This window comes from Xyrauchen texanus, chromosome 39, assembly GCF_025860055.1.
Source record: "Xyrauchen texanus isolate HMW12.3.18 chromosome 39, RBS_HiC_50CHRs, whole genome shotgun sequence".
Lineage (NCBI taxonomy): Eukaryota > Metazoa > Chordata > Actinopteri > Cypriniformes > Catostomidae > Xyrauchen > Xyrauchen texanus.
In genome coordinates, this window is record NC_068314.1 from 31,508,106 (window position 1) to 31,522,701 (window position 14,596).

Genomic DNA, 14,596 nt, shown 5'->3' on the forward strand with positions numbered 1-14,596 from the left:
TACCCTTACCCTCAAAGTTAATTTGAGACTATGATTACAACGGACCTTAAATTGTTATAATTAATTATTTATTGCCCACCTGTTCAGTCACTACTACACCACTGGTTAAAGGGATAGATCGCCCAAAAATGGAATGCCTGTAAAAGTCTGTAGTCTGTTTTTGTAATGTTCTGAACTTTTTTTAATCACCTTTTTGCCATGCTCTAGTTCATTTTAAATGGTCCTTTTGAATGAATTTTTAAAAGCATAAATATTATTTCCCCATAAATATTTTATGTAGAGCAAAATGCTGTTTAAAAAAGTTTACGATGGAGTACAGCATGTCACATCAAGGACATGTCAACTTCCCAAAACTATTTCTTTTCAATTACCCACAAACACGTAAACACAATAAGCACTTTTGGCAATAATATTGGGATTGCAACTAAAGTCATCTAAACATGGAAACACTAGGAAAAATGGTAGAAACCACCAGTTCAACTAAGACTTAGTGTCAGACCTGAACCACGTGTTTCATGTTATTCCTTGCAAATCAGAAAAAGGCAGGGGTTTTGACGCTAGCCGAGCATGATGCCAACTTTATTTTTTCCTTCTCTTTGGTTCAAACTCTCTTTCTCTCTCCATCTGATTTCTCACAGCTGTGTTCGAAAGCCGTCCCACCAGCTTCCCAGGAAACGGGACAAGGCACAGAAGAACGGGATCAGTTGGCCCCCTCTTCCCCTCCTCACTCTCTTCAACCCTTAACAAAAGCTCCCAGCACCCTCCCACCATTATAAATTAACCATTTGCTGGTATACACTGTAAGAAGTTCAAAAACTGCAGCACACAGTCCAGATGCAGGCACCCCAAATGCATATACTGAACAGAAACTTGGCAGATGTTTCCTACCGTGGAGGAGGTGGTGGTGGTGGTGGTGATGGTGGTTTTGCTGGTTGTTCTCCAGGGGGTTGCAGGCCCCCAACTCGGCCAGTCTGCGGCTGGTTGTGGAGAGCTCGGAGCGCAGGTTGGTCACCTCCTGGCTGGCCGACTGGATGGCCCCATCGATCCGCTGAGCCAGCTGCTTGTTGTCCTCCATCATTTTCAGGATTTTGCCCTGAGAAGCAAATCCACACAGAGGTGCATGATGTCAAGCGCACTGTCAGGGGGTAGAAGAAGCCGTTTGTCCCCCTTTATTCCTCCTCTGCTGCCACAGTTTAGTCCACACATACAAAACAAACACTGGAGAAGAGAGAAAATCCCAAATCAGACTCTCCTCCCCTCCTTATGACAGCAGAAATGACCTAATCACTACCTGTTTTCAGTTAGTCAAAGAGAGAAAGCGAGTATGTGGAAAACTGTAACAGAGAGAGGCGAAACAGCAGGCAGAGGAGTAAGAGATTTCCCGCTGAAAAAGCGCGCTCCCACCAGCTGCTTCTAGAGAGAGGACACAGTGCATTGAGAGATGACATTCTCTCTTTTAAACGGAACATACCATGTGTACCAGATTTCTGGGGGGAGAGAGGGAGCTAAAGTACAATGTTTCTAAAACTCTAAGAGCTGCAGGCTTTGCTTCAAAGAGCCTCCCCTTTTCAGCATTTTAAGGAGTACACTGCAAAAAATCATAGCATATTTGTCTTGTTTCCCAATAAAATATCTAAATCTCCAAAAAACAAGACTGCATAAGATAGTAAGGCTTGTTTTCAGAGAATGCATCTTGGATGTGTTTTGTTGCACTGGCAGATTTTACTAAGATTTTTAGAAGTTCTTGCATGCATGGGATGTAAAATGGCACAAGACTTTCTTCCTCCTCTCCTGTTCCACTCTCAGCAGAAACAGTGATCCATCAACAAGCATTTGTCGAGCTGGATACATCTATTATCTCTGGTACACACACGCCCACCCCTTTCCCTTTCTTTTCATTACATATTCATTCTTTTGTCCCTGGAAAACGCTCCCCCACACTTGAGGTTACGGATGGGGGTGGGTTAGGGAGGGGGACCAGGCAACCTCTGCTCTGGACATGAGAGATGGCTAGTAGTCCCGCCCCCTACACACAGGAAGTGAAGAGAATTACAGTGAAAGTCAATCTCTCAACAGGGTCAAAAGTTTGTGGCTTATTAAGTCTCCAAAAGCAGACTAAAAAATGTTATTGGTTGCTCAGTTAAAGCTCAGGAGTTATCATTTATGCTTTATATACAGAGAAAGTTCACCCAAAAATGAAAATGTTCTCATCATTTATCCACCCTCATGCCATCCCAGATGTGTATGACTTTCTTTCTTCTGCAGAACACAAATGAAGATAAAGGCAGCATAAAAGTAATCCACACGATTACTCCAGTGATTTAATCCATGTCTTCAAAAGCGATGTGATAGGTGTGGGTGAGAAACAGTCAATATTATACATTTTCTTGAATAAATCTTGTGTTTGATGTATTGACTGTTTGTATACACTGTACACTTTTTATTATGGTTCTTTTTTGACAAGTTGGATGTAAGTATATAAAATAAAAATGGTGTGGTTTAAAAGACTGTATGAGTAACTGTTTAAGCGAATATAAATTACAGATGGCTGACAAGCGCAGCCTGAGTTTGCGTGAAAGCCAATTTGAATCAGGCAGCTTGTAAAATAACTGTTGCAGAAACACAAATGTGTGACGCTACTCTGCAGGGCCCAGTTATTAACCGTCACATATGTGTGATGGTACGTATGAAAGGGTTAAAGTCCCTTTTTACTATAAATCTCCACCTTTGACCAGCGATATGCATAAAGAATGTGAATCGGCAGAAAGAAAAAGAAGAAGACTTTGGAAGTGAATGTGAAAGTGGAGATTTATAGTAAAAAAAGGGGTGTTAATTATGAGAGAATTTAAATGTTTTAGCTATTTTGTGAACTATTCCAATAAATGATGTTTCTACTAAAATTATTTAATGAATGAAAATGACACAGTTGTTGAAAAAGTACAAGTAGAACGCTATAATATAAAAGTGGACTGGTCTAGGAAAAATTTGATAAGAATTGTTTGAGTTAATTTTAAAATCTCTGACTTGGAGACATGGGTATTGTTGACATGTCTTCCAAAAAATCTAGAGATGAAATGTGAGATTATTGGGGTCTTATTCTCAGGAGACAAATCAGAGAACCAGGAGCCTCTACATTTACAGTAATCTCAATTGTGATATTAGTGAGATCTCATTTGAGATTCTTTATTTTCTATGAGGACCAACAACCGTTTGACTTTTCCTCAGAAATCTTACGCAAGAGTATCAAAAGAGGCTCCTTTCGCCTCTATGTCTACCCCAAATATTTAGTCTTATGTCTATAATCAACACTCACTTGCCTTAGAGGAACGGCACTTACGTTCTCCAGGCAAGCGTGCAAATGATTTTGCTCAAAATGAGCAAAATCATTCCAATACAAAAGCAAATTGAGGGGGTGTGAGTGAGGAAGGCAAATTTGGCAAACCATTACATCAAAACTACACGGTGAAGACCTATCATTTCACGGCTCATCCCAAGAAACATCTTCATTTGGTGTTCATAGGAGGCAATTCCAAAGACAGATGTGGCACAACAGAGGAATCCATACTAAAAAGAAACAAGAAAAATTGCCAGTTTCCTTGCAAAATGTGCTTTTACTGTCCCTCATTACTTGAGTATGACTAACCATCTTTATCATTCTGTATGCGTGCATCATCTTAAAGTTGCCCAGTTGTGTGCGCCTCGCTCACAATTGAGGGATGGATACGCTTTATAAAAGAACAAACCTTTTATCAGGTTCCAGACAGATTGTTTTCTATCACAAATGAATTGTAAAGTTAAGCATATTTTTTTGTTGTGGTGTGCTGTTTCATCAACTTGAGTCACATGACATAAATGAGACAATTGCAGACTATATAGTAAGAGTCCAAAGCCACAAAATCGAGTTACAAAATTCATGTTAATAGCATACTGTAGCTCTAAGAATTTGATGAGAGATGTTTGAGTTCATATTGAAATATCTGACTTTTGATTGCAGATTTTGGTATCTTGAAGTGTGAGGATACTGGCCTCTCTGGAAAATGTGAGGAGCGGGAGAGATGACTGAGAGATGGATTCAAGGGTCAATGAAATGACATTTTTTGTTCGGGTCAAATAATGCAATTAAGATTTTTGTTTGGGTCAATTAAGAATTAAGAATGCAAGTAAGAATGCAATTCACACACACCAAAACTACTTGAATGAACATATAGTATGAACGTAAAAAGAGTCAACAACTAAAACATAAACTGAACAAGATTCACAGATATGTGACTAACAGAATGAATAATGTGTCCCTGAACAAAGTGGGGGGTAAAAATTAGAAGTAATTAAAAGTAACAGTCAGTATCTGCTGTGGCCATCAGACTGCACCAGATTTGACAGTTCTTGAATATATGTTGTCCTATACATATAAAAAAGCTGATATTTTAGACCCTCATGACTGTGTGTGAAGCAGGGTCATCACTAAACTTCAGTGTCATCCGGGGTTAGCCCACAGGCCATATTATAATATAAAAATAAGAAGAATCAATCCTTCCATGACTGAACAAATGACCACCCTACCTGTCAAATAGTAATAATATGAATCGCAAAACTGTTACCGGTTCAGAACTATATATAAGCAAATGTCAGGCGCACAATAAACAGATCAAACAGGTTTTAATTTAAAATTTGCAGGATCAAAGCAAGAATTTGTCGGCTCATTGTTCATTGTGCTGACATTAATGCTAAAAATCGAATAAAAGTTATTTAATTTCAAATTCAAAGTAAAAATTTAAATGTGCAATTGTCATTCATCATAACATTTTGAGAATATAGCAAAAACAACGAGAAGAAAGTCAAAGGATTATGAGATTAAAGTCGTAATATTTTGAGAATAGGAAAGTAACATCAAAGTGATGTGGTGGACAACAGCAAAGTGGAGCATCTGGGACTTTACATACAACACCACTAACCAGGATGATAACTTGAAGCAACCGTGCTGAATTTGTGGGACGTTTTTACGAGCTCTCGGTTCATGAATGAGGTGTGCATTAGTACAGGAGTTTTCAACATGTGGGCGCCTGTCAAGGGAGGCACGAGATATAGGCTCACACTCAAGAGAAGCCAAAAATAATTGGAACTGCTGTGAATTATATAAGTTCATATCAAGACATTGTACTGTATGTGGTAACATCCCCCCTCAGTTACAGTATTGTTTAGAGAGGAAAACCCAATAAAAACTCCGAGCGGGACTGCTCGAATCTGTCTGGTTCTTTCTTCTGAATAAATACAAATATTATAAATTTCCTACATAACCGCTGCTGTGTCTGGATACTAATAACTCCAATAACGCCAAAAGACCAAGGATTTCTTTATTGTGAAATACAATCCTAAAATATGATTTAACTACGCCCTCCACATCCATCTCTTGCATTAATAAAGATGCTGGCTTAGCGTCTGTTCTATCATTTTCAGACTTTAATCTCATAATCCTTCGACTTTCTTCTTGGTATTTTTGCTTTATTCTCAAAATGTTATGATAAATGACAATTGCAAATTTAAATTGTTACTTTGAATTTGAATTTGAATTTAAATTGATTTATTTTTATTTTTAGCATTAATATCTGTTGTAATTCTTGCTTTGATCTTCCAAATTGTAAATTAAAAAATGTTTGATCCATTTATTGTGCGCCTGACATTTGCTTATATAAAGTTCTGAACCGGTGTCATTGTACCTGAATTTTAGTTACACCACCTGACTTACTTTAATTTAGTGGACAAAAGTTTTTGTGATATTAATAATATTTCAAACAAAATTGTTTTACTGCATTTTTTAAAGAAATATAAATAATAGATTATTCTATACTAATAATGCAAACATTATACAGTATACTGTATATAACTAGTTTAAAATATATACTTTTTTCATCTAGGACAACCTTATTTGCCAATGACCCACAAACAAATGCTACTGTATACAAGAACAAAAGTCCCATTTTTTAGCAGCTTCTAGGCAGATTGATTTCCATCAGAAATGAACTGGAAAGAAAGTCACATCTGTGCTGTGCTAACACCATTCATGCTGAGATACAGACTGCCGCTGAAAGAGGCGGTGAAGCAGAGCTTTGTTTTTCAAATCCCAGCCCCAAAACCACCACAGTCTCTCGAAATAAAAGAGCAAGAGATGTAGAAAGAGAACGAGAAGTAGAAGGAGTGGTGGAGGGAGAGAAAGGATAATGTTTGGGAAAACCTAGTCCACTTTGTTTCATATTCTGTGGCTTGCTGTTTTCCATTCTGCAGAAAAGATCTCCATTGACTGGGACACAGCAGGCCTCACAAAGGACTCGCGGTGAACAATGCTGCATGTCAGTGGGAAAAGACAAAGGGCAGGAACTGGACAGCTAAAAGTTGTTTCATGGCTTTAACAACAAGGCCTTTCCCCAGGCTCTGTTGTTGTCACCTGCCTTTTGCCAAGAGTGTCTGCAGGCTGCTTGCCAATCGGTGTCAAATCTGCAGTCAAAGGTGTTTTCAAGCATCCATACAAAACTTTAAAGAAAACTACCATGGCCAACAGCAAGAGATTTGTTTCACAAGTTAGCTGCACATCTAAGCTGCTCAGGATTTATATGATGTCATCAATACAGGTGGAAAGCACAGTGTTCATACATATAGTATAAATAGTATGGCTGTTGATAAAATGTATCAGTTCAGCGCTTTTAAAAATAATGTATTAAATGACGCAATTAATCATGCTGTATGTAAACTCCACCAGCGGGGGTCAGTCAGTGCAGCTCCAGATGTACAGGCAAATAATTTTGTATCATTAGATATTGGATTATATTTATTCGGGGCCCTTTCTCTGCAAATATTTATATGATGTGGTTTAAATTGCCAATCCTTCTAAAAAAGACCATCTTAAACCAGCTTTTGCTAGTCTTACTAGTTCTCCCAGCTTGGCTAAACAGGATTACTCCCAGGCTATTCAGCTGGTTAAGCTGTTTGGCCAACTAGAAACAAGCTTGGTGGTCAGTTAAGGCCAACAAACCACCTTTGGATTTTCAGTAGGGTAGCCAAACCAGCTGACAAGGGCCCAAAACCCCTTCTAAAACCATCAATGAGACCAATCTGACTGGTGGAAACAAGCTTGCTGGCCAGTTAAAACCAACAAACCATCTTTGTTTTTTCAGTAGGGTAGTTGACATGGATACACAATGCATACTTTGCACAGAGGTAATTTTTTGCTATAATCATGACCTGAGATGGTCTCACGTATCCAATATTGGCGCATCCAGTCAGAGACAGAAACTAGCAGCGGAACAATGACTCTTACTCTATTGAAAATCTTTCCAAATAGTTATTGTTTGTTCACTTGTTTGGTTGCAGCTGTAAATGGTATTTGATTAAGCAAGTGCATTTAAAAACAAGGCATTGATAAAGGGCCACTACGAGTGGCTGGTCTGGTTAATTGAATATCGACTCAGGCCAGATAAACTAGAATATTTGCAGTTTTCCTCTCAAGAGTTTGGTGAGCACAGCCAAAGGTTTCATAAGGCTCTTATCTGTGTACTGTGTGAAAATGCTTTAAATACCAACTCTGCTTCCTCACATGTGTCAGTGTGTGTTTGTGTTTGTGTATGTGTTCATGAGAGTGAGTATGGGAGATCATGGGCATGTGATAGGTCAAGGGCTCTTCCCACGAGCTCTCACAAAACAGAATCCATGTACTAAAAGGGCGTCCAAAACCACAGGAAGAGCAATGTCATTTCCTGAGTAGGACTTGAGCTTGTTGATGAAGAACAGGCTGAAATCATGTCCTTTTCCTATTCTTTCCTAAAGGGTGTGTCAAAAAGATATTACATCTATGATGGGACAAAGTCAATAGATCTGACAGTTTTTCAAACGTTAGATATTTGTGAGGAGGTCAAGTCTTTAAATTCAGTGACAGCCTATTAAAGGAATATGAACGCAAAAATGAAAACTTCTGTCATTTACTCACACTCACGTTGTTCCAAACCTGTGTGACTGTCTTCCTTCAGTGGAACACAACTGGAAAAATTTACTAGCTGCTCTTTTCCAGAAAATAACATTTAAAGGGGACTGGGGGAATCTCTAATGAAGCTCTAAACTATATATTACTAAGTGCATGAACTGCACAAAGGCCACTTTAATGCCCCTGATGCCAAACGGCACTGATTGTTGTGTCTTGTGAGAAAAAGTGATTGACATCAATGTCGCCATCGTGTATATGACTAGAGAGCTTTGGCAGAGGGGGAAATTTTCAGTGACCAAGTGACAAAAATGCCACATACAAAGCTATCTTATGGTTTTAGAAGGCTTGGAACATAGAGCAAGAGTAACATGGATCATGGTGTCCGTTAGCCAGTAAACAATCGTTATTGACTGATAAAATGTCCCAATGTTCGACAAATTCAAAAATGTATGGACACATCTAAATGGTGAAAATATTAACACAAAGCAGTCACTTTTGATGCCACAAGTGTAAAGCTTGACACAATCTCAATGATGACAGTGCTTAGCTGCAATGAATGTTTAAACTTTCCCAACAGCTTGCGAAGTTCTAATCCGTGACTACAGTGGTATCCCAGTTGTATCCCACACACTGGCAAAAGCAGCCTGCATTATTCCCGTCGCGCATGCATGCAGTGAGGAGCTTCTCACTTCAGGAGTGCATTAAAACAGCCTTGCGTTCTGGAGAATAAGGAAATCTGGAGAAAATATTTTACATAACATACCGATTTAATATTTCTTGTGTGGCAAATTGAGGTTTAGCTTTTTGCTTTGATCTCTGTTGTTGTTGTTGTTTTAATTAGCTATGCTAATTCCATGACTGACACTTTTTTAATTTCGAAAAGCCGCTGTAATGAACAAACGTTTATAGTTCATATGACTTGATCGTGTTATTATTATATTGCATATTATGCATAGTCCACCGTGTTACGGTGAAAAATAAACACAGAAATGAGATGACCAGATTTTGATATCATATTTTCACATACTCTGATATGGACTTTTTTGGAGCTTGTTTTGTCTTTTTGTAGCTAAAGATCCCCAGCTCCCTGTCACTTTCATTAAATAGAAAAGAACAGCCAGGAAATTCTTCAACATTTCTCCTTTTGTGTTCCATGGAAGAAGAAAAAATTAACATGGGTTGTGAAGTGAAAAAATATTTTGGGTGCACTGTTCCTTTAAATATCTTAAAAGGAATAGTTCACCCAAAAATGAAAAATCTCTCATCATTTACATACTCTTATGCCATTCCAGATGTAAATTACTTTCTTTCATCTGCTGAACACAAACGAAGATTTGTATAAGAATTTCTCTTTTGGTCTATACAATGCAAGTGAATGGGTGCCAAAATATTCAAGCTCCAAAAGTCACATAAGTCAACGTAAAAGTAATCCATATGACTCCAGTGATTAAATCAATGTCTTCAGAAGTGATATGATAAGTTTGGGTGAGAAACATCAGTATTTAACCCTTGTGCATCCTTGTGAACATTTTTGGCTTTTTCAGTTTTTTTTTTTTTTTTTTTTTTTTTTTTAAATTCACAATTTAACAATTTAACACATTACACATAACACAATCACAGAAAACACCAAGAAGAATACCGCTAAGTATATCGACAAGACATACAAAAAAAAAAAAAAAAAAAGGGAATCTACACAGTCTATGGATTATCCATTATTCCATTTAAGTTGATAATTGTATAGTCTCTATATAATTTAATACTAAGGACCATGTGGTTTGGAACTCTTGCAGTCTTGAATGCTGTTTACTTGTAATTTCTTCAATGGGCAACAAATCTATTATCTGATCCAGCCATTGACCCAGTGTGGGTCCTGACTGGGAAATCCATGCAGTAAGTATGCATTTTTTTGCAAAATAAGAAAACATTGTAAACACACATTTTTTTGTAAAGGGAAACTTATTTTCAATATCATAATTCAATAAATATAACATAGGGCATAGCTCAAAAGTACAATTACACATATCTTGAATTACTTTATGAATCTTCTCCCAAAAAGAAAAAATAGCTTTACAATACCAAAATAAATGCATGAATGTTCCTAATTCAATTCCACATTTTCTACACATAGGAGAGTTTGTGTCATTAAATTTATTAAGCTTCACTGGAGTTATATAGTATTTATACAGAAATTTATAATTAGTTTCTTTAACTTTAATGTTCACACTCAAAGGTAAGGTCAAATTAATACACAAAGTTAACCATTCTTTTTCGCTAAACTTCCTTTTAAGCTCTAATTCCCAATTTGTTCTCAGAGAAGAAAAAGAATATGGGGAGCTTTCTAACAGAATTTTATACAAATGAGAAATCTTCCCCTTAACCGAAGTAGCAGAAATAATAAATTTTTCCAACTCTGTAGGATATAATCTAAGTTGTCCCTTTTTATGTAGAGATGTAATAATGTGACGAACCTGCAGATATTTAAAAAAATCTGTTCTAGGAATTTGATAGTCAACACAAATAGCAGTAAACGATTTAACAGACTTAGAGTCTTCATCAAACATATGGCAAAAGTTTTCAGCCCATGAAGTGACCAGTTTCGAAAATCAGTTTGGAAAAGTGCTAAAAAGTCAGGGTTAAATGCAATAGGAGAGTTTTTACTTATATGACCTTTTGTGCTCAAATACCTATTACAATCCTGCCAAGCTTTCAGTGTGGCTTGTAAGGGGGGCAGCCCCTCTACACTCATCAGAAACTTTAAGTTATTAACATAAAGTGTTGATGTAATCTCCAATGGATAGCATACTAATGATTCCAAAGTTACCCACAGGGAACTATTTTCCAGCTTCCAGCCTATGATATTTCTAATTTGGCAGGCCCAGTAATACCACTGAAAATTTGGAAGTCCTAAGCCCCCTTTTAGATCTAATTTTGTTAAAGTGGACAACTTAATTCATGGAGTCTTGTTGTTCCATATAAACTTTGTTAAACATCTATTAATTAGCTTAAAAAAGAAAAAGAAATATAACATGGTAACATATTAAAAGCGTAAATAAACTTAGGGAGTATACTCATTTTAATAACATTAATTTTCCCAATAAGAGATAGTGGGAGGACAGACCAGGTCTGAAGTTTCTTTTTACAAATCTCCAGTAAAGGGTTATAATTGTCCTTAAATAGTTTATCCAAAACGGGTGTCACTTGAATTCCAAGATATTTAAAACCATATACAGACCAGGGAATGGGGCATTCTTTCTTGACATTATTTCTTGACATTATTTCTTGAATATTAAGAGGACAAGCAATTGATTTTTGTAAGTTAACCTTGTACCCTGAAATCGCAGAGAATTTTTGAATATCTGCCAGAACATGGTTTTGTTTTTTTGATAACTTTGTCTGTGTTAATGCTAACTGCATAACATTTTCCACAGGTGTGAATTTTTATTGGAATTTTAATATTTCACCCTATTTTCTTTAAAAAAATATTTTTTGCACTAGTTACACAAAATACTCCCTCTTAGCGTCGTTTTGGACAAAAATGGCACATTGAAACCCATTAAAACTGCGATTTTTAATCCCAGTGCCATTTAACTATAAAATTATGCAATCTTGTTTAACATGCTTTCATTATGTTGGCAAGGCTTCAAAATTTACATTTTAAATATTTTTTATCAGATCGTGCCATTTTTTCAGGTTTGGCATATCATACGCTTTTGTTGTTGTTTTCTGCTGTTTTTGGCTTATGTATATTATAGAGCCAATTAGATACATTATGAATATATAATTGTGTGAGTGTGTTGGTATGGATTTCAGAGTGTGGTTTGTATGTGTCTGAGGCTCTAATAATAAAAATAAAAAAAATCTGTTTAGCATTTATTAAATTGAAAATAATTATAATTATTATATTTTTTATAAAAAACAACAGTGGCATTATGTAAACAAACCGGCGTTTAAAGTGTTAAAATTCTGAAAATAAATGAATGTTTGGTAATTATGATTAGAACTGATGTTGGTTAAAATATAAGTCAGTGAAAGTAGAAAAAATATTATTCTATAATATTTTTATGACACTTTTTGACATGGCCATTTTTGTCCATTATGGACCTAAGTGGTAGCTTTTTTTAAATCTGATTTTGCATAAAAAATATGAAAGCATCAAAATGAATGTTGTTGTTAATCATTGACATATCCGAGGCTCTAATAATCAAAGAAAAAAATTCTGCTTAGCATCTATTAAATTGAAAATAATTACTATTTTTAATTTTTTCCTAAAAAAAACAACAGTGGCATTATGTAAACAAACCGGCGTTTAAAGGGTTAAAATTCTAAAAATGAATGAATGTTTGGTCATTATGATTAGAGCTGATGCTGCTTAAAAAAATTATGTCAGTGAAAGTGGAAAAAATATAAATCTATAATATTTTTATGACAGTTTTTGGACATGGCCATTTTTGTCCATAATGAACCTATGTGTAACTTTTTTAATTGATGCACAAGGGTTAAGGCCTTTTTTACTATAAATGATCCTCCCTACTTAGTCAATCTTCACTTTAACATTCATATTTTTCTTCTTGTGTTTTTGGTGATTCACATTCTTCATGCATATCGCCTCCTACTGAGCAGAGACAAGAATTTATAGCAAACATTGAGTTAAATATTGATCTGTTTCTTACCCGCACCTATCATATTACTTTTATGATGCCTTTATGTGCTTTTTGAGCATAACAATTTTGGCACCCATGCACTTGCATTGTATGGACCTACAGAGCTGAAATATTCTTTTAAAAATGATAATATGTGTTCTGCAGGAGAAAGTAATTCACATCTGGGATGGCATGAGGGTGAGTAAATGATGAGAGAATTTTTTTTATTTTTGGGTGAACTATTCCTTTAAAGGCATTTCTAAATATATCTACAGATATTTTCACACTCGTCAGAAAAGAAAACAACCGCACATTTTTCTGAACATGTTTTTTGCTTTCAATACTGTTTCTGACAATTATGGCATGAGAGGTTCCTGACAAGTTTCTGCAATTGCAAGTTATGCAATCAATCACTCATATAATAATGGCAGTCATTTAAACAGTAAATACAGAAAGACACATTCACTGTATCGACAGGAGCAGTATTCTATGCTTAGTTTGATTTTATATGTTTTCTTTTTTTTTTTTAAGAATAGCAACTCATACAGTAGACTGCGCAAAGACTTAATACATTGTGTGATCACTGGGCGAGTATAAATGTCATAACAGAGCATATATTTGTGTGCATATTTGAGTGTGTGTTTGTGACTTGCAGAACACAGAAGCTGGCCTTTGGTTTGATTGCCCAAGTGGCCAATGTGAGGGACAGAGGGCTATTTAATCAGACCAGTGCTTGGGGGTGGCAGATGGAAACTGGCCCCTCATTCTTCATCTCGAATTAGGCTGAATGGATACGCTGACTCCTAAAATAACAAATATAGAACAATGATGGAGCCCAAAGGCCTGGCAGAGCTCTTTCCCTGCCCCCCTCAGGCCACTTATCAGTCAAACTGGTTATAATTAGGGCTAGCCGATTTGGCCATTTACTTTACAAAAGACCACAAAAGTAGACTAGTTTCATAAACCTTGTCTCATGATAGCGTTAAGACGTTTTAATAGCAGCTCTGATTAAAACTTCAACAGCAAAATGGAGTCTTGGTATGTTCGGTTTATATCCATGAATCAGTTCAAACTGTCTGTTTCAATTAATCGATTAAAATTGTGTGTACTCAAAATATTCATGGAAATCCCTGTGACATTTTTCATATATTTGCATATTTCAGTTAAAAAGGTAAATATTGCTTTTAATTGTTATATTGGTTCATATACATAAAAATAATTAAATACAACTCTTTCTTGTGTTTCTTTAGCAAGAAACTGTGTGGAAAAATGCCTTGATCTAATTAAAACGGTCAAATCGGGATGGTGATGTTTTCTCTTATCAAATTATTTTTTTTATAATAATAATAACAATAATTAAAATCTCAAGATATAAACATAGAGATAAAATGTAAATTTTTAGCTATATTATTCAGCCAAAGTTACAATATCCATCACTTTATATATGGAGCACCAGGGAAATATTTGGTTATTTATCTGTACAGCTGTGTACAACAGTGAAAGTTACAAAGATGTGTAAGTTATAAAGGTCACCAGCTTATGTTGTGTTTTATTGCCAGGATGCTGGTGTGCAGGCATCCCCACCAGGCTTTTAAACTAGCTTAACCAGCTTCATCAAGAAGACAATGATGGTCAACCAGCTTCACCAGCTTGTGAAAAGCATGGCTATGTGTCACAGTCTGGCCTGACTGTGCTTCTCCTGAATGTCTGTCTGTCTGTCTGTCTGTCTGTCTCATCTGAGTGTTTTCTTGTGTTGGTTTTGTCTCTCACTAACTCTTGTGTCTTGCAGGTGCCACATGGAGAAAGCCAGCTCCACTACCCACAACAGCCTTTCCTTCTTAAGCTCCCCTCATGTTCAGTCCTGTTGTCGAATCGTTTGTTATTGTTGGGCTTTGTCTTGTATATCTCCAGTTGGTCTGTTCCTGTACCTGTTATTTACTTCCGTCTTATTCTGAGTGTTTTAGTTCTGTCGGATTGTGAGATTGTT

General features: G+C 36.3%; 1 protein-coding gene across 4 annotated transcripts in view; it reads right to left on the minus strand.

Annotated features, from left to right (window-relative positions):
- Positions 1 to 14,596, minus strand: part of LOC127632639 (kazrin-like) — a 204,993-nt gene that overhangs the window by 123,196 nt on the left and 67,201 nt on the right. For all 4 annotated transcript variants that reach the window (XR_007969126.1, XM_052111343.1, XM_052111344.1 and 1 more), the window contains exon 3: positions 889 to 1,093. Coding sequence is in view for 3 of the 4 variants with exons in the window: in XM_052111343.1 (XP_051967303.1) it covers positions 889 to 1,093 (205 nt within the window). In the remaining variant the exon portion in view is untranslated. The remainder of the gene's footprint in view (positions 1 to 888; positions 1,094 to 14,596) is intronic.